This window comes from Carassius carassius, chromosome 3, assembly GCF_963082965.1.
Source record: "Carassius carassius chromosome 3, fCarCar2.1, whole genome shotgun sequence".
NCBI lineage: Eukaryota > Metazoa > Chordata > Actinopteri > Cypriniformes > Cyprinidae > Carassius > Carassius carassius.
In genome coordinates, this window is record NC_081757.1 from 1,048,065 (window position 1) to 1,075,360 (window position 27,296).

General features: G+C 38.5%; 2 protein-coding genes across 4 annotated transcripts; one reads left to right on the forward strand and one right to left on the reverse strand.

The window, feature by feature from the left end:
- The first annotated feature begins 11,187 nt into the window (after nt 1-11,187).
- On the forward strand, nt 11,188-14,481 carry LOC132115715 (uncharacterized). Of its 2 annotated transcripts, none has more exons than XM_059524134.1 (5): nt 11,188-11,391; nt 11,554-11,956; nt 12,042-12,320; nt 14,035-14,157; nt 14,379-14,481. In XM_059524134.1, the coding sequence occupies exons 2-5, from the start codon at nt 11,596-11,598 to the stop codon at nt 14,453-14,455; spliced, it is 840 nt and encodes a 279-aa protein (XP_059380117.1). In that variant the 5' UTR covers nt 11,188-11,391; nt 11,554-11,595; the 3' UTR covers nt 14,456-14,481. The 2 variants fall into 2 exon arrangements, with proteins under 2 accessions (XP_059380117.1, XP_059380111.1); XM_059524128.1 differs by having other exon boundaries at nt 11,642-11,956.
- A 5,204-nt stretch (nt 14,482-19,685) lies between these two features.
- LOC132113549 (uncharacterized) lies at nt 19,686-23,796 on the reverse strand. Of its 2 annotated transcripts, none has more exons than XM_059521366.1 (8): nt 23,413-23,796; nt 22,078-22,389; nt 21,642-21,920; nt 21,431-21,547; nt 21,299-21,363; nt 20,845-20,919; nt 20,523-20,617; nt 19,686-19,856 (listed from the first exon to the last, which is right to left on the reverse strand). In XM_059521366.1, exons 1-8 carry the CDS (start codon nt 23,474-23,476, stop codon nt 19,841-19,843), a joined length of 1,023 nt encoding a protein of 340 aa, XP_059377349.1. In that variant the 5' UTR covers nt 23,477-23,796; the 3' UTR covers nt 19,686-19,840. The 2 variants fall into 2 exon arrangements, with proteins under 2 accessions (XP_059377349.1, XP_059377357.1); XM_059521374.1 differs by having other exon boundaries at nt 20,519-20,617; nt 23,413-23,794.
- Between the last annotated feature and the right edge of the window lie 3,500 nt (nt 23,797-27,296).

Consider the following 27,296-nt stretch of genomic DNA (forward strand, 5'->3'; position numbering starts at 1 on the left):
TGAGTTTATGAACTACTTTACTTCTAAAATCGATACTATTAGAGATAAAATTGCAACCATTCAGCCGTCAGCTACAGTATCACATCAGACAGTGCACTATAGACCCCCTGAGGAACAGTTCCACTCATTCTCTACCATAGGAGAGGAAGAATTGTATAAACTTGTTAAATCATCTAAACCAACAACATGTATGTTAGACCCTATACCATCTAAGCTCCTGAAAGAGGTGCTTCCAGAAGTCATAGATCCTCTTCTGACTATTATTAATTCCTCATTGTCATTAGGACATGTCCCCAAAACCTTCAAACTGGCTGTTATTAAGCCTCTCATCAAAAAACCACAACTTGACCCCAAAGAACTAGTTAATTATAGACCAATCTCGAATCTCCCTTTTCTGTCCAAGATACTAGAAAAGGTGGTATCCACACAATTATATTCCTTCTTAGAGAAAAATGGTATATGTGAGGATTTCCAGTCAGGATTTAGACCGTATCATAGTACTGAGACTGCTCTTCTTAGAGTTACAAATGATCTGCTCCTATCATCTGATCGTGGGTGTATCTCTCTATTAGTTTTATTGGATCTTAGTGCTGCGTTTGACACAATTGACCACAACATTCTTTTGCATAGACTTGAATACTTTGTTGGCATCAGTGGAAGTGCATTAGCATGGTTTAAATCGTACTTATATGACCGCCATCAGTTCGTAGCAGTGAATGAAGATGTATCCTATCGATCACAAGTGCAGTATGGAGTACCTCAAGGCTCAGTACTAGGGCCGCTACTCTTCACGCTTTATATGTTACCCTTGGGAGATATCATCAGGAAACATGGTGTTAGCTTTCACTGTTATGCTGATGATACTCAGCTCTTTATTTCTTCGCAGCCCGGTGAAACACACCAATTTGAAAAACTAATGGATTGCATAGTCGATATAAAAAACTGGATGACGAGTAATTTCTTACTGCTAAATTCTGAAAAAACAGAGGTGTTAATTATAGGACCTAAAAACTCTGCTTGTAATAACCTAGAACACTGTCTAAGACTTGATGGTTGCTCTGTCAATTCTTCGTCATCAGTTAGGAACCTAGGTGTGCTATTTGATCGCAATCTTTCCTTAGAAAGCCACGTTTCTAGCATTTGTAAAACTGCATTTTTCCATCTCAAAAATATATCTAAATTACGGCCTATGCTCTCAATGTCAAATGCAGAAATGTTAATCCATGCATTTATGACCTCAAGGTTAGATTATTGTAATGCTTTATTGGGTGGTTGTTCTGCACGCTTAGTAAACAAACTACAGCTAGTCCAAAATGCAGCAGCAAGAGTTCTTACTAGAACCAGGAAGTATGACCATATTAGCCCGGTCCTGTCAACACTGCACTGGCTCCCTATCAAGCATCGCATAGATTTTAAAATATTGCTTATTACTTATAAAGCCCTGAATGGTTTAGCACCTCAGTATTTGAATGAGCTCCTTTTACATTATAATCCTCTACGTCCGCTACGTTCTAAAAACTCAGGCAATTTGATAATACCTAGAATATCAAAATCAACTGCAGGCGGCAGATCCTTTTCCTATTTGGCGCCCAAACTCTGGAATAACCTACCTAACATTGTTCGGGAGGCAGACACACTCTTGCAGTTTAAATCTAGATTAAAGACCCATCTCTTTAACCTGGCATACACATAACATACTAATATGCTTTTATTATCCAAATCCGTTAAAGGATTTTTAGGTTGCATTAATTAGGTAAACCGGAACCGGAAACACTTCCCATAACAACCTATGTACTTGCTACATCATTAGAAGAATGGCATCTACGCTAATATTTGTCTCTTTCTCTCTTGTTCCGAGGTCACCGTGGCCACCAGATCCAGTCTGTGTCCAGATCAGAGGGTCACTGCAGTCACCCGGATCCAGTACGTATCCAGACCAGATGGTGGATCAGCACCTAGAAAGGACCTCTATATCCCTGAAAGACAGCGGAGACCAGGACAACTAGAGCCCCAGATACAGATCCCCTGTAAAGACCTTGTCTCAGAGGAGCACCAGGACAAGACCACAGGAAACAGATGATTCTTCTGCACAATCTGACTTTGCTGCAGCCTGGAATTGAAATACTGGTTTCGTCTGGTCAGAGGAGAACTGGCCCCCCAACTGAGCCTGGTTTCTCCCAAGGTTTTTTTCTCCATTCTGTCACCGATGGAGTGTCGGTTCATTGCCGCTGTCGCCTCTGGCTTGCTTAGTTGGGGACACTTCATCTACAGCGATATCGTTGCCTTGATTGCAAATAAATGCACAGACACTATTTAACTGAACAGAGATGACATAACTGAATCCAATGATGAACTGCCTTTAACTATCATTTTTGCATTATTGACACTGTTTCCCTAATGAATGTTGTTCAGTTGCTTTGACGCAATGTATTTTGTTTAAAGCGCTATATAAATAAAGGTGACATTGACAAAAATAAAGGTGACATCTTTTCATGGAATCACAAACAAACATTTGGGACTTTCTTTCAAATATATTAAATTATTTTCATGTCTACATGATTAGACGATGAATAATGGGCCTAAATACTTTTGTAATTTCTGTATGCATGTTAAAGTATTTACGGCTCAATATTTAGCTTTTGCGTGTTTTTAATCGTCTTTGTCCATCACTAGTTTATTGTAAATGGTCCTGTGTTGTGAAACATTATGTCATGAATTCCAAAGAATTCTTAAAATGCAGTTTACAGTATTTGTAGATAGTAAGCCTGCATGTGACAAAAGGAACACAGGCATGAGGACTGGTCCTAATGTGCTGAATCTCTCTGTCTGTGCTCAGGCGTTTCTGGAGCGTTACCTGGCCCCGGGCCCCACCATGCAGTACCAGCGAGAGAACGGCAGCAGGGGGCGCCAGTGGACTCTGGTGAGCGAGGAGCCCGTGACCTCAGCGCTGCGGCAGGGACTGGTGTTCTCCCTCCGCTGCCTCGACTTCGCTCTGATGGTCACGGTGACGCCCCTCCCCTTCCTCTCCCTGGGGGAGGAGTTTATCGACCCCAAGAGCCACAAGTTCGTGATGCGGATCCAGTCAGAGACCTCAGTGTGAGAGAACCACAAGAGACTCCGTTACAAGGACACAACCACTCTTGTCTTTTAGATATCACTTTTATGACTTCTTTACACTACATGAACTATTTTGATCTAGAGACTGTCTGGACTGAATAACTCTTCTGCATTTCAGCTGTGAATATAACACGTGGCACGATCAAACACACTTTCACACACCAGTGCTGCACGATACAGATGATTTACCAGAAGTTCCAGATGTCATGATAACACTACACACACATTCACACTTCAAAACCCGTGAAATATTCATTGAGAAGCGATTGTAGCTGAGCGTTCAAGTGCTTTAATTTGTACGATTGTCGGTCACTTTTGTCGGTACTTTATTCTTCACTTTAATGAATCGAGGGGCCTTTTATTTCATTTGTTTACATTGTATTTTATACGGAAGTTCTAAGCGGCCATTCATTATAATTTCTTTCCTTCTTTTTTTATCGTTATAACGACTTAATTTTCTCTAAGAAGTTACATTTTTTAATAAATGATCAACTCTACTGTGACAGAGTTTGGCTCCTCTTTATAGAAATAGATATGAAGTTGAATGTCTGATAGCAGTATGTTGTAGGTGGAAGTGGACATGCAGGGGTTCTCAACTTATTTTTGGATGCCAAGTTTCAAAGGCCAACTTCAAAGAAAAACAGCTTTAAAATAGAAACAGTACATTTCCTTAACCGGTTGTTTTTTATTAGTGAAGGATTTTTAAAACGCTTTAAATATCAGTGTCTATCCAATTAAATTTTTGAGAGCTTGGTATAATTTGTATATTCTTTATAAAAATGCCCAGTGTGATTTAAGATTATGGAGAAAAGTTTTTCAGCTTGAATTCAAATGAGAAATATCTTTTTTTAAAGTTTATTTTAACCCTCTGAGTGGTAGAACTACATTATCACTTTTTTAGACCAATCGTCTTTTAGCATCACACAAACAACAAAACAACAAAAAGACAATAGGATTATAGCAAAACCACATTTCGTGAAATTACATGTTTTGTTAATGTAAATAAAACTATTAGGAGTTCTGAAGCCTTAAAACAAGCACCAGAACTAAAAAGCTAACTTTAGGCTATAAAGTTTATAAAGGCTATGGGTTAGATAGTTTGATTCCTAGCCCTAAGGTTGTGGGTTCGAGTCTCGGGCTTGCAATACCACGACTGATGTATCTTTTTGCAAGGCACCGAACCCCCAACTGCTCCCCGGGGCGCCGCAACATAAATGGCTGCCAGTGCTCTGGTTGTGTGTTCACAGTGTGTGTGTTCACTGCTGTGTGTGTGCACTTTGGATGGGTTAAATGCAGAGCGCGAATTCTGAGTATGAGTCACCATACTTGGTTGTATGTCCTTTCACTTTCTATTAAATGAACTACACCATGGTTGCTTGCCTTCAATGTTTTTCAAACATACTTTTAGAAACATGTCCAGCGTTACATGAACCATTTAATATAAACTGAAATAAATACAAATATAGAGCCAAACTGAAATGAGGCATTAATAATAAATAGTAAGTCGTGAGTAAATAACATGATCATAACTAAAGATATGAAAGCACGTATTTCTGTACATTTCAAAATAAGCTGCATTCCAGTTTTTCCTCAATTGGTGTGACACATCTCTCCAAACTTGGGTCACTGTTCTCAAAAACACAGTCAGCTAAACACTGTGTAATTGTCCTAAATAGATTGCATGCAAATGACCATGGTATAAGGGGGATAATGCATGGCTAGCTGTGCATTAAATGATTTTAATGCACAATGTGGAGACCAAGAACCACCTGGCATGAAGTGCATTAAAATCATTTCATGCACAGCTAGCCATGCATTATCCTGCTTATTCCATGGTGATTTGCCAGCATTGATAAGTAAAGCTGTTGATGTTTTTATCATGGAGTTAAAAGCACCTTCAGTTGAAACTGTAACAATAGGATATTGGGGAAACAGATGTGGTAAAGGCTCAAGTTTGTAGCTATTTGTGTTTGCGCTCTGGAAGTCAACAAAAGATTCTATTTACAGTGTGTTTACGTAGCGCTGAGCAATGTAGCCAATCACAGATATATGTTGATTTCTTGAACACCTGTGATTGTCCATTGCCTTCACTAACCTCTAAACACCGGGGTTTTTTTTCCTGCATGCATGCGTTTTAATCCTCTCACTAGCTATGTTTCCATCCAAAGATGTGAATTAAACTTATGTGCAAAACTGGAATATCGCATCAAAACATTAACGAATAAAGCAAGCTTTCCATCCAACGAGTCAAAGAGACCAAATTGTTATTTCCTGATAAACATGCACTAAGGGGCAGCTGTGGCCTTATGGTTAGATAGTTGGACTTGTAACCTGAAGGTTGCAGGTTCGAGTTTCGGTGTTGGCAGGAGTTATTCACCCTCAATACCCATGGTTGAAGTGCCCTTGAGCAAGGCACTGAACCCCCAGTTACTCCCCGGGCGCTGATTCGATTCCGATTATGGGCTACTATACTTGGCAAATGTCACGACTTTCACTTTTTTTGTTTAATATCTCTGAGAAAAACTAGGAGAAGCAACTGAATATAATAATTTATATGCAATAAATTACTTGGATGCAACACAATTAATGTAGTCATTGCTTTTAGAGTTGGATGCTGCTGTTTGGTAACACAGTCATGTAAGACAGTAATTATACAGAACTACTTTGATGACAGAATTTCCTCAGGCATTTCAGAACGACCAAAACAACATAGTCAAGTCTGCTTTATTGTCAATTCTTCCACATGTACAGTACATACATACAGAGCATCCAAATTCCTTCACTCAGACCCTCTTGCATACAGATAAGACTAACAGTAGAGCCTAAAAATCTAGATCAAATATAAAATATAAGATACAACTATACAATAAGGGAATGTAAAAAAGACATTTAATAAAATGTAAAATAAAGTTAAATAAAGGTACATGGCAGATAGAGTGCAAAACAGTGAAGTGAACAAACAGTGCAGATAAAAATATTTTAGTGCAAAAAAATGCTAATTCAGTCTGATAAAAGTGTTCGGCAGCGAGTTCAACTTCCTGACAGCCTGATGGATGAAACTGTCCTTCAGTCTGCTGGTCCTGGCCTGGAGACTCCGCAGTCTCCTCCTGAAGAAGAAGAAGCTATGCTATGTGACGGAGGGCTTTGCTACTGAGATGGGTTCCATAAATGTCCTGGAGGGAGGGGAGAGAGACACCAATGATCTACTCAGCTGCTCTCACTATGCATTGCAGTCTTTCGGCAGGACGCGTTGCAGGCGCCATACCACACAGTGATGCAGCTCGACAGGATGCTCTCGATGGTGCCTCTGTAGAAGGTGTACATGATGGGGGCCGGGGCTCTGGCTCTCCTCAGTTTGCGGAGGAAGTAGAGACACTGCTGTGATTTATTGGCCAGTGCCACTGTGTTTTCAGTCCAGGAGAGGTCCTCTGTGATGTGCACACCCAGGAACTTGGTGCTGCTCACTCTCTCCACAGTCGCACCGTTGATGGTCAGAGGAACATGCTTAGTGTGTGTTCTCCTGAAGTCAACAACAATCTCCTTCGTCTTCTCCACATTTAGAGAGAGATTGTTGTCACTACACCATCTGGCCAGGTGGCTCACCTCGCTCCTGTAGTTTGTCTCATCTTTGTTGCTAATGAGACCCACCATAGTCGTGTCATTCACAAACTTAATAAAGAGGTTGGAGTTGTGTGAGGGTGTGGAGTCGTGCGTCAGCAGAGTAAAGAGGAGGGGGCTCAACACACATCCTTGGGGGGCCACATTGTTCAGTGTGATGGTGCTGGATGTGTTGCTGCCGACCCGTACTGCCTGAGGTCTTCCAGTCAGAAAGTCCAACAGCCAGTTGCACAGCGAAGTGTTGAGCCCCAGTTGGATCAGTTTGTAAATAAGCTGTTGAGGGATGATTGTGTTGAATGCTGAACTGAAGCCAATGAACAGCATTCTGACGTATGAGACCTTTTTTGTCTATACGTGTGAATGTTAAGTGGACAGCAGTGGCGATGGCATCATCAGTCGACCGGTTGGACCGATATGCAAACTAGAAGTGGTTCAGGGAGGAGGGGAGGGCATACTTGATGTGGTGCATGACTAGCTGTTCAAAACACTTCATGAGGATGGGGGTAAGTGTAATAGGACGGTAGTCATTGACGGTAGTAGGGCTTTGTAAGCTCCTCTCTGTGTGGTGTAAACAAAGTCCAAAATGTTATTACCTTGTGTTGGAAAGTTAATGTGTTGGTGTATTTTTGGAAACACACTCTTTAAGTCAGCATGGTTGAAATCCCCAGCTATGATGAGAAAAGCATCAGGGTGTGCTGTCTGTTTCTCACTGATGTGCTGGTACAGTTAATTTAGTGCATCATTCCTGTTGCTGTTGATGTTGTTCGGGGAATGTAATATAAAATGTAATATACATGCTGTGAAAGAGATCAGTCTGCTGTTAGTCAATTATTATGTCTGATTGCTCAAAGTCACATGACTTTTTCAGTGCGCATGGTGGTTATGCGGTAAATGTGTTTCCATCGTGACTTGTGCACATTTCTTCTTATAGGATATAAAGTTAGTCCTACTCAGCTGTGTGCATAATTTTTTATGAACATTTTTAGAATGTATGGACATCTTGGCAATTCCATCCAGCAGTTTTTATGCTTTCATTCAAAATGCACATAAAAATGGGTGGATCGAAACATAATTACTGTAACATGATGTTAATCTTCGTGATGAACTGAAGTGACACCGTTTTAGTGATTATAAAGTAAGGGCCATGTATACGCTTTCTAGACTAATAGGGCTTAAAATCCATTCAGAACTTGAATAAATGTTTCAAGAGTGACAGAGAATATAAATGGGAGAAAAATATAATTTCTCAAGACCTATGTTCAAGCAATGTAGACTAATAGATTAATAGAAGAAATATGAAAAAGTGAAAGGCCATACATCCAAGTATTGTGACCCATACTCAGAATTCATATTTTGCATTTAACCCATCCAAAGTGTCCACACACCGTGAGCACACACACACACACACACACACACACACACACACACACACAAGCACTGTTAACACACACCTGGAGCAGTGGGCATCATTTATGCTGCAGCGCCCAGTGAGCAGTTGGGGGATTGGTGCTATGCTCAAGGGCACCTCAGTCTTGGTATTGCCAGCCCAAGACTCGAACCCACAACCTTAGGGTTAGGCCACAAATTCCCCCTAAATATGTGAATTTTGAAATATTGCGCTTGCAATAATTTATCAAAGTAGCTAATGACTGTATTGCCATTCTTGTTGTGGTAAAAAAAAAGGAATAGTTTTGCAGCACTGCAACAGTTATTTTACATGATTCTGTGATAAAGTCACATGATGTGTCCAGATGTCAGATAAATAACACCCCACCCAAACCGCTGAGGGAGTTCTCACAGAGATATAGAGAGAGCCACAGAGAGATGACATTTGTGTGACCCTCTAAACAATCCATCACTGTGGTATGAAAGACTGATATTTATTACCAGAAAAGTGTGTCTGCAGTTTCTGTTGCTTAAGTGTAGCACTAACAGGTTTAAAAATAAAGGGGCGATTCGTTTTTTTTTCATGGGTTATAACATTGTTAAGATATGCACAATATATATAAACAAAACTCTTTAATTGCAATAAACATGTATTTTCATTAGTATAATTGTGAATCTAGCTGAATGTGTTTTATAAACAATAGAGAGAAGACCTATAGATTTGATGTTAATATTTGGCCTACTACAATAAATGCATTTCTAGAAAAAAAATACGGTGCCTCGTTTTCCAGTAAAGTTGAACTGTTTGGTTTAGAACATTTTGTGTTTGGACGTAAACAATTCATTTTAATATGGCTTTAAGTTCTATGCATCATTAAAGTTTCACTTTCATAATTTTAACTGCCAACTCACTTCCGGGTTTTTGACTACAAATTGACCTCAAAAGTAGTATAGGTTTCATAATTTTTTATTCATAGATTTTGGCACTTTTGTGAACACACACACACACAAACATGAACATGACTCAAAAAGTGAAAAAGTGGTGACCCATACTCAGAATTGGTGCTCTGCATTTAACCCATCCAAGTGCACACACACAGCAGTGAGAAGTGAACACACACCCCGAGCAGTGGGCAGCTATAGATCCAGCGCCCGCGGAGCAACTTGGGGTTCATAGCCTTGCTCAAGGGAACTTTAACCATGAGTATTGAGGGTGTTCATTCATTCATTCCCCCCTCCTACAACTCCTGCCAGCACCGAGACTCGAACCTGCAACTTTTGGGTAACTAATCCAAGTCTCTAACCATTAGGCCACAGCTGCCCCAGGGTCACTTAACCAAAAAAGGTTAATTGACCCTGCAAAATAGTACTTTTACTTCTTGTGTTCAAAAATTGCATCATTGGAAACTTTTTTATTGAGTAAAACATGTTTTGGAAAGTATGTTTTTCATATCAAACTCGAAGATAATATTTTTGTGCATTTCTCATAATAATGTTATTTTTTCGTACTTTTTTAGTTTTTTAATTTCATCAATTAAAATTTCACATTGGAAAGTTACAGTAGCTGCCGACACAAGACAAAAAAGTCATTGTCTGTTACGCCTGACAGCAGCCAATCAAGCGGCAAGGTTTCTGTACCAAGGTATGTCAAGGAATTATATTACTTTATTATTCAGTTCATATTACCTTCCATTACCAGTTCCATTACAGTTTGTGGTTATAATTATTCATATTTACATGAAAGGGACAGCTTTAGCCTTATTTACATGTTGTACAATAATAATAAATTAAACATTAATGACAGTACCACTATACCAGAGAATGTGTTGCCTCCTACACGAACAATACTGACACAAAACCTCAGGGTGGGGAACATCCCAGGTGATCTCCTATGCTGACCCTTCCACACCAGGTGCTGCTTGGACTGAAGGTCCTGTTGAAGACTGTGCCAAACATAAAGTTACATAATATATTGTATTTTTCATATCAATCTTATGTTAATATTATGAGGTAATATGTTACAATATAAGCAAAAAATGTGTGTAACTTACCCAGACCTCTCCTGACTTGTCTCTGCATCAATTCTGATGTGGCTGATTACTTATTTGGCTTTTCTTTCAAACAAGCTGTTATTCACAAAAATGTCTTCCGCTCTGTCACAGATAGCCTTTTGTATTGTTTGATCTGCATTGAAATATAGTTCCTCAAGTCACACTGAACGTCAACAACATCCAACACCGCTTGTTTATGATCATGGCCAAACACAAGACGTGACGGATACAGAAAGATGAGGAATTCTAGTGAACAATTCTTGTTTTGTGAGCATGACAGATTAACATTTAGAGTCACTGTGTGTACAAGAGCATCAATCAAGTTCTGCAAAATGTTCTTTGTGCTTCACATTGGAACAACTTTGGGGTGATTCCTTCATAATTTGCTGTTATAAAAACAGATCAGAATATAATTCAAACAAATGCCATGGATATAGTTCAAGCGTTAGTTTCATTTGGTGGTGGGCGTCAGCTGTAATAATGTGGGTGATGAAGAGGAAGGGGCCTCGTGCTTCAGGGGATTTACATGCTGCTTTAGCTAGAAAAGTAGAGCAGTGTTTCTCAGTACCAGTTCTCGCTTACTACTGCTCTGCGTATCCCTCTTATTTAACACACTTGATTCCGATCATCAACTTGTTAGAAGAGAGCTCCATGCATGAATAATGTTCCAATAGACATCATGGGATATCTCCTGAAGTTTACTTCATGGATTTGTGCTACACCACGTCCTGCAGCATCTTTAAACACAGACAAAACATACTACAGAAGTGTCCCATAATATACAACTGTAAAAAAAAACTTTCCAACAGAGATACATACACAATGTGCAGAGCAGGAGTGTGGTTGTGTTAGCGTCATGATTAGCATTAGTTATGTTGTAGTGGCCTCCACATATGTATTTGCTTCCTTAAGAGTGTCTGCTCAAAATAACCAAAGTGTGATCTAGTGCGCATGTTCTTCAACTTCCCCTACACTCGTGAAATGTCAAGAGATACCAAAGAAAAAGGAAACGCGTCACACTTCCCATTTCTTTCAAGCGAAGTATTGCCGCATGACCCTGAAAGAGTAAGTTGGCTGTGTTTTTGGATAAGGAGCCCTACAATAAGGGGCGGCGTGAAGGAAGGTCAAGGGCTTCAAGAACCAGGTTGATTGACACCAAGTCAACGAGCGATGAGTCTGTGTGGAGTTGTGCTATTGTGTATCGTGTGTATCCATCAAGGTGAGTTTAGCAGAATTCACTCTTATCATGCAGAGTTGTTTGTTAATGTTACACAGTTTGATTCTGTGGAGTAGATTATTCAAGAATTTTTGAGGAAAGAAATTGCCTGTCAGAGTGAGAAATGAAGAAAGTCAATCTATATTCTGCTTCGTTGGAAACAAGGTGTTTCCCTTATGTGCGAAACATCAAAACATTTCCTCTCAGATGCAAGCTCGTTCACCGTATCACCGGATCTCTGTTATGTTCGCAGTGCGCAGCAGTGAGGAATACATCACTGGTTACAGTGGCCAATCAGTCGTCCTGAAATCTGGAGCAGACAGATCATGGAACCTCAGCAGAGTTCAGTGGTCCATTTATCAGAACACCACATTCATTGCGGGTCTAAAGGATGGTGAAGTGATTATTTACAAGTTTTGGAGACATGAGGGTCGACTTGACTTCAGCAATGAAACGGGAGATTTAACAATCCGCAATGTGACAGTAGATGACAGCATGACATACAACGTGGCTTTGGTCAAATCAGATGGCTCGCGGAGCCAATCTAAAGTTCATCTCACAGTTCGAGGTAAGCAGTCTCCAGTGTAGTCAACAATCTACTTCTGCTTGATGACTGTGGGTCCAGATTGAGTAACTGATATAATGTCCTGCAGAAAGTCTCAAGACACCAGACATCCAGACGAAGCTTCATTCCCTCATTGACAACAAGTGCTACATTGCCCTTGAGTGCATTGCATCTGGCCAAAATGTGAATCTGTCCTGGATGCCGGATGACGAGTTCGACGGATCGTATATTTCAGGAACCCCAAACTCTGCTGACTCTTCACTTGTTCTTTTTGCATCATTTAGTGGCAACAGAAACGTTACGTTTAACTGCAGTGCGTCCAGTGGTCAACAGACAATGACCAGGCAAATGACAGTGGGATGTTCAGGTGAGTTTATGCCTCTTTAAGATGCTGTTCACTATGTATTAAGTATTAAAGGGGTGATTCAGTGTTTATGGGGTCCAGTCTAACATGTCTTAATGCTTTGTTTAAAAAAAAAAACAGGACAATTTTTCATATAATTTACCTATTTTTCACACAGCTCTGTCACTTCTCTAAGAAATGGGCTGATCATTTCCTTTTTTTATGAAGCCACTCCCTCAGAAACAGGCGATGGGCTAGCCCAGAGTGTTATGATTGGCTAAACCGCCTCCAGCGCACGTCTAAATGTCCCGCCCCTCACCTCAGTGGCATATGCTCTGTTTGTTCTGTAAACAACTGCATTGTTAATATCGCTCATCAGTTTGAGCTCGACTGAGAAGCTGATGATATTATTGAAGAAGATCGTGCAGAACATGTGCAAGCATGGCTTTTAATGGTAGTCCTATGCTTTTTGTATGTTGTTGTCTCATACTTTTAGATATGCTGTTATTTGTAAATGCCACTGCTTGTGTTAGCTTTTATCCTGATTAAAGCATTAATACTGTACCGCAACTGCACGCGCGTCTATATTTAACACTTCTCATAGTTATGTAAAAAAAAAAAAGTGTATAGAGAGAGAGGGGGGGGGTCAGGGGGACGTGTCGAACAGTATTAAGAGCCGCTGCTTTAGAACATTGGTTTTGAAACTTATGAATCCATTAGAATCGTTAGAAGACAGAATCGCGATGCATATATGAACAGATTTTTACGTGCACCCCTAGTTTTCCTTCCTCTTCTCTAAACAAGTTGCATGGCCCACCACCTTTGCTGCCTTTTCGAGAAGACAGGGTTTATCTGGGTGTGTGATGTTTCGAACTGGGAAGTAACTTGTTTTAATCCCTACCAGCCATATTTGTAGACATTAAATTGACAGAATTTTAAAAGACAATGGCTTCGTTTACACTGCAGGTCTTAATTCCCAATTCTGGTTTGTTGCCTATATTCAAATTTTTGGCTGTCTGTTTACAAGTTCTTTCAATTGTGACCTATATCCGATTCATATGTTTACACTTGCCATACCATCTGATACATTGTGCATTCGTTGTTGTCATTTACCACTTCCACATGTGCTTCCTCATGAGAATAATGTGACTTGTGCTGACAATGAGTCACAATGAGTAATAATAAAAAAAATGGGGTGGGGGTAGAATGAAATTCTCCATTAAAAGATCTTCAAAATTATTTACGATTTGTTTGAATCAGACAAAAAATTACTGAGTCTGGGTAGGTTATGCAAACAGTGTGCGTGAAGTTTGCGTGAAGTAACATAGTGACATTTTAGCTTAAAACACATAAAACCTATCTAACCTAGTTTTGTTTATTTTATTTTATTTTTGGGTAAAATTAATTAATAAGTAAAAGGGATGTTGGAAGTTGTATTTTCAGACTTTGAAGTGTTGCTAATACCTTAAATTTAATTATTATTATTATTATTATTATTATTATTTTATTATTATTATTTTATTTTTTAAATTTAACTTTAGAAAACCTGCAGAAACTGTGATCATATGAAAAGGGCCTTAACTGAGAGCAGAGTGAACAAAGAAGCATTGTTTGTGACAAAAGCAGCCTGTAACTTCACTTCACTGAACATTTTAACAGGGCAAGGCTGTTGAAAAGTAACTAGCAAATATATAATGAGTGTTTTTAATTCTTTTTTAAAATTGTATTTTATTTTTAGATGAAAAGCAGAAGTGTGAAGTCTGCACCGCTTGCAGTTCATGTACTTCCTATGTGATGTGGACTATTGTGCTTACAGCTGCAGCAGTTTTGTGCGTGTCATATCTATGTAGAAAATATGAAGGTAACAACATATCTTTTAATCAACTTTACAATGCAACATTTAAATGACCCGTGTTGATTTAATGAACTGTAATTAATGTTTTGTAGAAAAAATTATTCAAGCCTGCCATGAAGGCCCTCTCAATTTCATCCGGAATATAAGGTAACATCACACCACACACATCAGAGATGTAATGGACTCAGTCTACCGTGGTACTTATCCTGGATATTTTTTTTTCTAAGCATCACCAGTCTTGGCTTCTGTGGTTTTCAAGAGAAACAAGACACGGCGTAAGATGAAGAAAGGTCCTCTTGCATAAGGCCATACTTTACGGAAGGGAACATCTATGTTTGACAGTTTTTTTTATTTTTAAGAAGTTAGATTTAAAAAAAAAAAAAAAAAATCTTGTTCGGAGCTTGTGACTGTTGGTTTGACCTCATCGGATCCGGATTGTGAAACGTATCATCTGTCACCTGTGTGAATGAGGATTTCTGGTACTTTACGAAACCTTTTCAGGGATATAAAAAACTGGATGTTGTTTTCAAAATCCATTCGACTGAAATATCTGAAGACTTGTGCTCCTTCAGTTTAAACACACATGATGCTTCTGGTACTGATGGACTTTAAAACTTGACTCAGCATGGCAGCTTTTTTATTTAATAAATTGTCCAGCTTCTTTGTTCATGCATGCATGTGAATCAAATTTTTCTATGTGATTTCTGGTTGTTAGGATGAATTGAAGCAGTCATGTGCTCAGTGTGTCACAGTATTCTCAGCGATGACATGTCGGTCACAAGTCACTGCGAGTGCTGCTTTTGTCTTGTCAATAGGAAGTGGTCAGTGTTGCCTAGAAATGGACACGAGCTGTTTCAGCATATTCATCTGGATGTGAGTAAATACTTAAAAAAAAAAAAAACGGTTCCATTAAAAGAATATTCCACAGAATTTTAAGACTTCTCCAAACGGCCCAGTTACTTTATTTCGGAATTATTTAAAGGTTTCTTTAAACAGTGCTTTTCTTTGACTCATTTGGTCACTTTACAGAAAGAACATAAGATGACAAATCCGAGCAAAACATTAAAACAAACAAAATACAAGGGAATATCAGAGTAACTTTAACTTTTATAACATGCTATTTTGGCCAAATTACAGAAATTATATATATATATATATATATATATAAACACGTTAAATAAATAATGCCCACATAACTCATTATAAACTTTAATGAAGTCCAATAAACTTTATAACCTGTAAGTCTATGAAAATATAACGCAGTGCATTTATTGCCTCGGATGCGTCTGTTTTATTGTTGCAAAGCACTCGTATGTCTGACATTCGCTGGTCAAAAACCTTTTACCTCCACTGCTGCTAGACTTTTGTAAAATGCTAATAATATATTGACACATGTGATTTTATGTTAAAATATTGATAACATTATAAGTGGACCTTATAAAAATAATAATAATAATATATATATAGATAAATAGGCTGTTCATGACACCTTTAAGTGCAGGCGATAGCTTAAACTTACTTGGTCTTAAAAAGTTTAAAATTGAACTTCATAAAACTGCATTTGAAACTGGCTGACAACTGAGTGAACAAAGAGACATTGTACGTGACAGAAGCGGCCTGTCACTTCACCACACTGGACATTTTCACAGGTTTTTTTTAGAAGGAGAGCTTAAGTGTGAAGTCTGCACCATTTGCAGTTCGTGCAACTCGCTGCGGTCGTTTTGGTTTTAGCCTATGCATTAACAAAAGGCAACACACATTTCTTAACACGTGTTGTGAGTCTGAAAATGTATGTGTGATTCGGTTCGCTTCATTCGGTCGCTTAAAGGGATAGCTCACCCAAAAAGTTAAATTAAAATGAAATTAACAAACTTAGCAGATGCTTTTATCCAAAGCGACTTACGTTGCATTCAGGCTAACAATTTTTTCTCCTATCATGTGTTCCCTGGGATTCGAACCCCACATCCTTGCGCTTGTTAAAGCAATGCTCTACCACTTGAGCTACAGGAACATGTAAATGTGTGATGTCTATCTGCTTACCCCCAGGCCATCCAAGATGAAGGTGACTTAGTTTCTTCAGTAGAACACAGACAAAGATTTTTTTTACTCAAACCGTTGCCTGTCAGTCTTATAATGGAAGTGGATGGGAATCACGACTTTAAGAGTAAAAAAAAAAAAAAAAACATACACAAACAAAACCAAATGAAACCCTGTGGCTCCTGACGATACAATGATGTTTAAAGACAAAATGATCGGTCTGTGCAAGAAACTGAACAGCATTTATATTGTTTATTTACCTGATTCATGCAATGTCCAAACTGTCCTGAGCGTGTTCGCTCTTCTTCTTCAGCTCAGGATAGTTTGGACATTGTGTGAAAGATTGTAATGGTTTCAGTTAAAAATCTTTTTTGGGTTTGTGATGAGTGGGGCTGGGCCGAGGGCCGTGGGAACAGGAGCGAGGATGGAGTGATTGGAGATGAGCGACACCTGCTCGACCCACCGGTCTCGAGTCCCACGGAGGAGATGGAAGGATATAAAACTGGAGCGACGACAGTGAAGGACGAGAGAGGACCAGGCCTGGGCTTTAGTTTATGTTTTGGTTTTTCTTTGTGCGCGTCAGTCGTCCGTGAGGGGCTGATGCGCTGTTTTGTGTTTATTTTGTGATTATTAAAGTTTCATTTGATTGTCCGCCGGTTCCCGCCTCCTTCTTCCGGATGAATATGAAGGTTGGATTATTACAGTGTTCTACTGAAGAAATTAAGTCACCTACATCTTGGATGTCCTGGGGGTATGCAGATAGACATCACATTTTCATTTTTGGGTGAACTATTCCTTTAAATAAAGGACTAACAGCTTATTTGCTGTTGTGTGGACGTGGACTCTTAGTCAGGTTAGCGCCATATTTAATTTTTGACAGGAATTTAAACGAGGCTGTGATAGAAGCACAGAGCGTCCAGTGGATTGTACCCTTGTTTGACAACATACTGATTATACAGCTAATGAAAAGTCTTTCTGGGGAGACAAAAGTAGATAAAAACTCTATAAAACTAAAGTTGTGTAAATGATCTGATCTAGGAACTTAAAAAATGTGTCCCATAGTCCCCTGCAGCCTCGTTTTTATCCTGGCACCTAACCTGACTGAGGTTATAATGATCGTGAGACGACTTGAGTTTTGGAGCGACGGTTTCAGTCTTATAGTGTTACGTGAGGACGTGGGAGCGTCAGGCTATTGAGTTGGATGTGTTAGTCATCTCAGATGGACAGAGTGAGAAATAAGGGTGGGGATGGAAACAGTGATATTATTTTGGGATATTAAGTGAGCAATCGGTAATTTCCATTACAGTGTTGCAATTATAAAGAGAAGAAGTGACTTTAATTCTACACTTTATCAGCGATCTGAATTCTGACAAAGGCTACATTCTCCTACACAGACAGAATTACATGATATGAATCTTCCTCCCAAACCGAGGACACAAGCAGGGTTTTAACTGGATCATTACAATATCCCAGCTGTGAACATGCTAAACGTGTTTAAATGTTTATTCTTGTTATGTTACAGATTCACTAGATAACTGTGTGATGGAATTAGGTATGATATTAATATAAATAAATAAATATATATATATATATATATATATATATATATATATATATATATATATATAAGGAAAATCCCAAATTCAGTATCTCAGAAAATTAGAATATTGTGAAAAGGTTCAATATTGAAGACACCTGGTGCCACACTCTAATCAGATAATTAACTCAAAACACCTGCAAAGCCTTTAAATGGTCTCTCAGTCTAGTTCTGTAGGCTACACAATCATGGGGAAGACTGCTGACTTGACAGTTGTCCAAAAGACGACCATTGACACCTTGCTCAAGGAGGGCAAGACACAAAAGGTAATTGCAAAAGAGGCTGGCAGTTCACAGAGCTCTGTGTCCCAGCACATTAACAGAGAGGCGAAGGGAAGGAAAAGATGTGGTAGATAAAAGTGTACGAGCAATAGGGATAACCGCACCCTGGAGAGGATCGTGAAACAAAACCCATTCAAAAATGTGGGGGAGATTCACAAAGAGTGGACTGCAGCTGGAGTCAGTGCTTCAAGAACCACTACACACAGACGTATGCAAGACATGGGTTTCAGCTGCGCACTCCTTGTGTCAAGCCACTCTTGAACAACACACAGCGTCAGAAGCGTCTCGCTTCAAAAAGGACTGGACTGCTGCTGAGTGGTCCAAAGTTATGTTCTCTGATGAAAGTAAATTTTGCTTTTTCGTTTAGATATCAGGGTCCCAGAGTCTGGAGGAAGAGAGGAGAGACACACAATCCACGTTGCTTGAGGTCCAGTGTAAAGTTTCCACAGTCAGTGATGGTTTGGGGTCCATGTCATCTGCTGGTGTTGGTCCACTGTGTTTTCTGAGGTCCAAGGTCAACACAGCCGTATACCAGAGTATACGGAGCACAGAATGATCGACTCCATGCCATGCCACATTGCTGCAGAAATTCAGACAAAAGGAGCCCCAACTAAGTATTGAGTGCTGTACATGCTCATACTTTTCATTTTTATAATTTTTAGTTGGCAAAGATTTCAAAAAATCCTTTCTTTGTATTGGTCCTAAGTTATATTAATATTTTTTGAGATACTTAATTTGGGTTTTTCCATAATTGTCAGTTATAATCATCAAAATTAAAAGAAATAAGCATTTGAAATACATCAGTGTAATTGATTAATATAATATACAAGTTTCACTTTTTGAATGGAATTAATGATATAAAACTTTTTGATGATATTCTTATTCTATGACCAGCATCTGTATAAACCTTTAAAACTGAAATACAAAACTGAAAACATGTCAAAGAGCCATGCACACAGACATCTAGAGGTTCTTTATAATATTATTAATATATTAATAATTATCAATATTAATAGGTTCTTTATAATATTATTGCATTAATTTTAATTTTACATTTTAATGCATATCAGTCAGTGAGACTAACCCATTGGGAGTATTTATCATATACAGAAAAGTGTGTAGAAAAATACATACATTACCATTCAAAAGTTTGGTTTCAACAGTATTTTTTTTTTAATATATAAATTATGAGACAGTATTGTTCAGCAAGGATGCATTAAACTGATTAAACGTGGCAGTAAATAAATTTTATAATGACACAAAAGATTTCTATAAATGCTGTTCTATTCAACTTTCTAGTTATCAGATAATCATGAAAAATAATAAGCATCACAGTTTCTAATAAATATGAACTGATACTGTTTGACAGTAACCAGTAATTAGGGTTATTCAGCTTTGATCACAGAAATAAATTACATTTCACAATATATTCACATAGAAAACAGTTTTTAATTATTTAATATTTCACTGTTTTAACTGTTAAGCCTTGCTGAGCATAAAAGACTTATTTCAATAACTTTAGAGAATCTAGCTGAGCCCAAACTTCTGAATGATAGTGTGCATGATGTAATATTGTTGCATCGTGAAAAAAAAAAAAAGAATAAAATGATCCTGTTTATAAAAAAGTATTTTAACGTGATACATGTAATACACAGTACAGTTAATGCAAGAGTTCAAAGGTCAACCGATGCAGCCAACAATACATTCGGGAGACTGGTTCACCCAATCCAGAGATAACAGGACAAACAACACGAACCGTCTGTCTGTGTCTCACTTATGGAGGACCAATCCTGCAGAAACATAAAATAAATAAATTGATAGATAGATAGATAAATAAATAAATAAATGTAATAAAAGGAAAATAATAAATAAATGATAAAAGCAAAACTAATCCATTTGAAATAAAATGTAATCCTGAATTATATTTTAAATGACTTTTTTCTTTTATATATTTATTTTCCAATTATTTTTATTCTTTTTTCTTTATATTTTTTAAATATATATATATATATATATATATATATATATATATATATATATATATATATATATATATATATATAAATCTAACACATATACCAATGTCGTATGTAACCTTAGTATGTGGTCTCTAAACTTGCGAATATCGAGCGTCTAGCTCAAAACCAACTTTACGTCAGTGGATCTCGTTTCCAAAAAGCATAGTGAGCCTGAGCCTGACATTTAGTGCAACTAGTTTTATGATAGACTTATGCTCACAATGTTTTTGGGAGTCTTTTCTCTGTGATTACAAACTGAAGACAAGTCTTAGAAACCTCCACCGAGTGTCTAGAGGCATCACACAAACTCATACAAATGAACTATTTTTGTTTTTATCATAATTTATTTATTTATTTTCATTTTATTACATGTATCTGTTTACATATTTATGTATTTATTTTGAATTTGTGCAGGTTTGGTCCTCCATACTCACTCACAAGACGTCCTGGAAAGAGCAGGAAGTGCCGGCGCTGGTGCTGGTGCTGACCGCTGGGTGGCGATGGTAGTTGATTTTGTCATACAGGGTTTGAGGCTGCAGGGGGAGAAAGAGTGTGACGTTACTTCTCCAACCAAACATGCGTCAAAGCTGTTCTCAGTCTCTCTGATTCACTGTAGGTTACCGCTCTAGCTTATATTTAGCCTACTCTGGTGTGTACAGTAATTATGGTCTTGTTAGTAGATGCATGCTGTGAGCCTTATTTATAAGCAAAGTGACAGCAGTAACGGAAGCATTCATTATATATGCATGCCAGTACTTACCAAGTTCTGTGAGAGTTTTGTGTCGTTTACCGTTTCATAAATGGACATCCCGTTTGCAACACTTTCAGAGCGTTTCTGGAATATAGATTCAATCCAGTTAGCTAGAACACAACTAGGTTTGTGTGCATCTAAAATAGAGTTCATATGTGTCTAGGAACTAGAGACTTACAACTAAATAAAAATAATAATAATGCACGTTGTGAAAAACTGATGTTTACTACGCCAATGTTTCTATTTGATTACATTTGATTATTTATGAAATTTACTAGCTCTTTCTGAGTGAACACTTTCACCTTCATATTTTTTTTGCACAGAAATTGCTAGTGAATTTCACAAATAATTACAAAGAAATGGCAAGCAACACATTGCATAAAACGTGACATTATTAGAAGTCTTTTCGCAGTATCACATGAACCTTAAAAAGCAGATATATAGACGGAAACGAGCCGCTCACCTTCGCAGGGCCATCAATGTTCACGTCTTCATAGACTGTAATGCCAGCCTCACTTTCTCCTTTTTCTGCAAGTGTAAAAACAGCTGTATAACTCCTGCACTGTTAGTGCACATTCATACGAGTTCAACACACCTTTATTGTCCCTCCTCCTGCAGCACACGGCGATCGTTGCACTGAATATGACCACAACGACGACACCGACGCCAACCGCAATCAGCAAATATTTCAGAGGAAAACCTGCATCTTGCACTATGTTGCATATTTATTAGTGCTCTTTACAGATTTCAGAGGAAGCTATAACATTTTTTAATCATTGGAGAATTGAAGAAGTGCAGAACTATACCTGGGAACACACTTTGCTCTTCGGATCTCTGTGTGCACACTAGAGTCTGAGTCGTGTGGGTGACGCTGTAGGAGTTGTTGGCGGTGCAGGTGAGGGTGGTGTTTTCTGCGGGACGGAGGCTGATGTTCAGGTGAGGTCCTTGAGTCTGGATCTGAGGAGCGCTCCAGCTGTAGGAGGGGTTGGGATCACCGGACGACAGACACTGAAGATCAAACACGCAGATGTTTTTTGATTGCGGCCAGGACTCACTGAACTTAATCTGAACATCTCTGATGAGCTCTGTAGGAGAATAAATGATATTAGCAGACTGATTCCCTCATGAAGGAACTTTTTAACTTTAGTTAAATAATCACAATCATATTCAACATCAGTTCTGTATACGCTGCTTTAGAATTTGACAGCATCGGCATAATAAATATCAAGTAATTAAACTCACCATGAACATGAAGCTCAATTAACTTTGATTTATATTGTTCAGATTTTCCTTCTGCAACAATAGAGAATCTTCCAGAATCCTGAAGTCTAAGGTTTGTTACTGTTACACTAATATTGTCCTTATACGTCTTTAACCTTTCATTAAATAATTCAGAATTTGCTTTTTGGAAATCTCTATTTCGATACTCAGCAAAAATAATCTGATTATATTTCCACTGCACTTCAAGACCATCTTTTGGATAATTAACAAGTAATTCCAGTGAGTCTCCAACAGCTTTATGCACAACATCTGCATCTGGATCAGAACATGAGCCTACAATACAGAACAGACAACAAAACACGGTTACATACTGTCATAAATTTATGCCATATTTCTTTTTTTCACATTCAACATGAGATGACAAGCACCCATCATCAACATCAACCACTAACCCCATGAGAAAAAGTAAAGAGAGTTGATAAATAATAAGCAATCAAAGAAGCTCACGGGGTTTGAGTTTATGTCATCAGCTCAGACTATCTCACACGTCTCACTCCTGTCTTCACGAGGAGCGCTCCACAGCACCATCAGCTTGAAGAATAACTTTATTCCCCCCAGATATCAGAATCAGATTTCAGTCAGATCCGAGCACATATGCCTGTGATTGCATTTCTAATACATATTTGCACAGTGACTCCAGATCTGTGTCTGTTTTTGGTTACTTCAGTAGACCCATGGTGACCCATTTGTGATCTGTAAAGAAGTGTTTCACAGCAGCACTTCCACCACGCAGCGATTTTTGTTTCTCCGTGTGCCTATCTTCATTTTTATTTCTTAATTTTATTTTCATATCCATTTGTTTACTCTCCCTGATCAGCTGCAAATCTTTTTGCAAATATTCCACTTTTTTTTTGCAACTTTCTTGAAATAAAACCAAATGACAAGTGAACATTAAACCATATGTTTTTTATTTTTTATTATTATTGTAAATTCAGGTACATTGGGAAACTTTTTTACTATTGAAATGACTAGAAAGATGTCCTAATTAATCTGATTTCACAATGAAATGCTGGTTGCAACAGAAAAACGCTCTAACTGGCCACATTCTCAGATAAGGTTTGAGGTTTCCTGAGTCGAACAGCCTTTTCTAACAGATAAAATACTGATTCTAACTAAATCATTTTCCTCAAAAAGTTAAGTAAAAATACAGCTATAAGCATGCATTATATATAGTTTTGTATTTATTAAGCAAACATAGTGAAAACCATTTACTCTGCCATATGTAATCAAGAGCATTGTAGATATTAGCATTACAGATATGGAAACAAGATGCACATTCATTCCCCACACACTCACCTTGGAGAAGGAAAACCAGGAGGACTCCTAAGATGGAGCAGCAGGACTCTTGAAGGACGTTCATGTCCAGACGTTTAGACGACTGACTGAGGCGTCCGTGACATGAGATACAGACGAACAGTAGAGAGAAAAACAGACTTCCTCACACCGACTGCTCTGCGTCTCTCAGTTTGTGCATATCTGCATAAATGACACCTCACAAAGATCTTTGGTGATGAGACCTTTAAAAAGCGCCTTCTGAAAGTTGTGCTTGAGGTTTAGGGGCTTTCTGGTCTCTAAAATTTGTTTGCACCGCCCACTAGGGTCAAGTGCAAGAGCGCAGGCATTTCATCCACCAACACTACAGTGTGCGGGAAGTGCACAATACATGCACAGTACTATAAATGAGCTAAAGTACTGGAAGCTCAGCAGGGAGTGAAAGTGAAGTGAAATCCTAGAGGAATAAGGAGGTTTTTGTTAAAGATACTGATGTGTCAGAGTTTACAGCAAGTTTCCTCTGCAGATGGACCTGTGAAAGAATGATATTAGTTTGCATATGGTGACCACAGTGTAACCAGACTCATGTAACCACATGCTCACTGCGTGCCAGAGCAAAGCGACTTCCTTATCATCTCATCACCTCGCCTCCAAACGAGAAGTCGTAAAAAAATAGAGTAATTTAATTTGCATGTGCAAAGACACTCCCTATGTTGTTTCTACATCAGATGCGTTTTTTAGACCGTGAAGGACACTGCAATGCAACAACACGGAGTCCATCAGAGGAAGTGAAACTCACATAGACTTTTATGTTTTACAGTAGTTTTAATGTAAAGTTTAGTCAATCTAACTCACCGCATAAAGATTTATTCATGCTTCGCAGCACTTATAATTTAAAGAAAAATGACATGACATGAGGCCAAGTATGGTAACCTATACTAAACTCACAGCAGTGAGTAGTGAACACACACACACACACACACACACACACATAGGCGTAATGGTTTTTATACTCTACAAACTGTATATTCGATAACCCTACACTTAACTCTAGTCCTCACAGGAATCTTTGTGCTGTTTCAGATTTTGATTTCACTCCATTCTTTGTGATTTACATCCATTATGAAAAGTGGGGACATGGAGTAATGTCCTGAAAAGTCAGCTTCTTCTTGTAATACCTATGTTATACCCACGTCATTATACAAATCTGTGTCCTGATGTGTCACAAAATTGCTTGCACACATTTGTAATGGATTTTATTAAACGCACTGATTCAATCCCATAATTCACCACAATCACATGTGTACAACAGGTTAATACTCAGCAGCTAGAGAATACCCAATATGCATTTTCCCCAAATCGCTGGTCAATTGTGGGTACAGCACAATATCATAAAGATATACGGTATATATTTATTTTTATATATTACTAAAGAGTGAACCTGTGGTTTGTATGTGCTAGTTTCCATGACAGTATAGAAAATAAATATTTTTTATTACTACTGGGGCTGCCAGTTTTCTAAGTTTTCAAAAGTCAAAGTCAAGTCACCTTTATTTATATAGCGCTATAAACAAATTACATTGCGTCAAAGCAACTGAACAACATTCATTAGGAAAACAGTGTCAATAATGCAAAATGATAGTTAAAGGCAGTTCATCATTGAATTCAGTGATGTCATCTCTGTTCAGTTAAATAGTGTCTGTGCATTTATTTGCAATCAAGTCAACGATATCGCTGTAGATGAAGTGTCCCCAACTAAGCAAGCCAGAGGCGACAGCGGCAAGGAACCGAAACTCCATCGGTAACAGAATGGAGAAAAAAACCTTGGGAGAAACCAGGCTCAGTTGGGGGGCCAGTTCTCCTCTGACCAGACGAAACCAGTAGTTCAATTCCAGACTGCAGCAAAGTCAGATTGTGCAGAAGAATCATCTGTTTCCTGTGGTCTTGTCCTGGTGCTCCTCTGAGACAAGGTCTTTACAGGGGATCTGTATCTGGGGCTCTAGTTGTCCTGGTCTCCGCTGTCTTTCAGGGATGTAGAGGTCCTTTCTAGGTGCTGATCCACCATCTGGTCTGGATACGTACTGGATCCGGGTGACTGCAGTGACCCTCTGATCTGGACACAGACTGGATCTGGTGGCCACGGTGACCTCGGAACAAGAGAGAAACAGACAAATATTAGCGTAGATGCCATTCTTCTAATGATGTAGCAAGTACATAGGGTGTTATGGGAAGTGTTTCCGGTTCCGGTTTACCTAATTAATGCAGCCTAAAAATCCTTACGGATTTGGATAATAAAAGCATATTAGTATGTTATGTGTATGCCAGGTTAAAGAGATGGGTCTTTAATCTAGATTTAAACTGCAAGAGTGTCTACTCTTGCTGTTTATATGCCTACAAACTACAAATACCATTACAAGTATTAAAACCATCAATTTTTAACCATTACATTTGTTTATAAAATGTAAAAAATTCTTTCTGTAGTGCGTTTTGCAACATATTGCGTTAGGACTTACATTAGGACTTGCATTAGGACTTATTGGTGAATTTGATCTTTTAAAGAGGTCATATGATGCGATTTAAATTTGTACTTTCTCTTTGGAGTGTTACAAGCTCTTGGTGCATGAAGAAGATCTGTAAAGTTGCAAGAATTAAAGTCTCAAATCCAAAGAGATATTCTTTATCAAAGTTAAGACTCTGCCGCACTCCCTAAAACACCTCGTTTAAACACACCCCCACATGTCTATGTCACTACGTAGAAATATTTGTGTAATGCCACCTAAATGTTCACACAAAGAAAGAAGGTGTGGTTTCAGTAACACAGTTAGTGTTGAGGCAGTCATGTCAGGGAGATGTGTGTGTGTCTAGGACAAAGCAAAATCACTTTATTTGGTCTTCTGATAGTAGATGTATTTAGGAATCTTTAAGATTACTTACAGCAGATCAGCAACACATTTTATGGATGGCCGTTTCGTGAACCTAAGAGAGGAGGTCATTCTGACTTTGCTACGACAATCAGGCGCTTCTGAATCAGCTACTGGAAGTATGTTTTGTAATTTATCTAAAGTATTTGCCATTGAATGTTTGAATAAGGAGTTTTGCACATCACGTGTGTGTGTGTGTGTGTGTGTGTGTGTGTGTGTAAGAGAGAGAGAGAGATAGAGAGAGGGTCACACAGTGGCGTCAGCTGTCTTAACCGTCCGTGGCTTGTGTACTGCTAACACATACAAGCGTGACTCTGTTCCCCTTTCAGCTTGAACTGATGGTAAAACTAAGGACATTATTAACTGTCGTTACATTTATTTTGAAAGATGAAGCTACATTATGTTACATTTCCAACTAGTGCTTGTGGTGTTCGGCCAATCACAGTGCAATGGGACAGTTGGCCAATCAGAGCAGACTGTGCTTGTCAGAAGGAGGGACTTTGTAGAAAATGATGCATTTGAGAGAGGTGGGGCATAGAGGACGTACAATAATGTACAGTATTTGAACAATACTGTGTTTTTTTTGTGATTTTTTTTTTCATTATTTGTGTAAACTGCAAGTGACATTGTGATTCAATAATAATAATAAACAAAATTATAATACATTAAATAAAAAAGAGTGCAAGTGAGCTCATTTGTGGTGTCTGAGAGTGCACGTCTGAAAATGCAAGTGCATGTCTGCAGCCAAACCCTTCTCTCACCACAGTTTTACCAGACTCATGTGACCACATGCTCACTGGATGCCAGAGTAAAGCTACTATCTTATCATCTTATCTCATCACCTCGCCTCCAAACAAGAAGGTGTAAAAAAAGAAATGTATCCATTTCGCAGGTGCTAAATAACACCCTTAGTGTTTCTACATCTGGGCCAGTAGTCACAAAACATTTCATCTTACCCCTAAGATTTCTCCTAAATACCAGTAAAAG

Bases quoted from the DNA above. Each gene is read 5' to 3' on its own strand.
- LOC132115715 (XM_059524128.1), top strand. From the start codon at position 11,343: ATGAGTCTGTGTGGAGTTGTGCTATTGTGTATCGTGTGTATCCATCAA. The intron at 11,392-11,641 runs GTGAGTTTAGCA...TTATGTTCGCAG, and splicing joins TATCGTGTGTATCCATCAAG to TGCGCAGCAGTGAGGAATAC. The intron at 12,321-14,034 runs GTGAGTTTATGC...TTTTATTTTTAG, and splicing joins AATGACAGTGGGATGTTCAG to ATGAAAAGCAGAAGTGTGAA.
- LOC132113549 (XM_059521366.1), bottom strand. From the start codon at position 23,476: ATGAACGTCCTTCAAGAGTCCTGCTGCTCCATCTTAGGAGTCCTCCTG. The intron at 21,364-21,430 runs GTGTGTTGAACT...TTACACTTGCAG, and splicing joins CAGGAGGAGGGACAATAAAG to AAAAAGGAGAAAGTGAGGCT. The intron at 20,618-20,844 runs GTAAGTACTGGC...CTCCCCCTGCAG, and splicing joins CAAAACTCTCACAGAACTTG to CCTCAAACCCTGTATGACAA.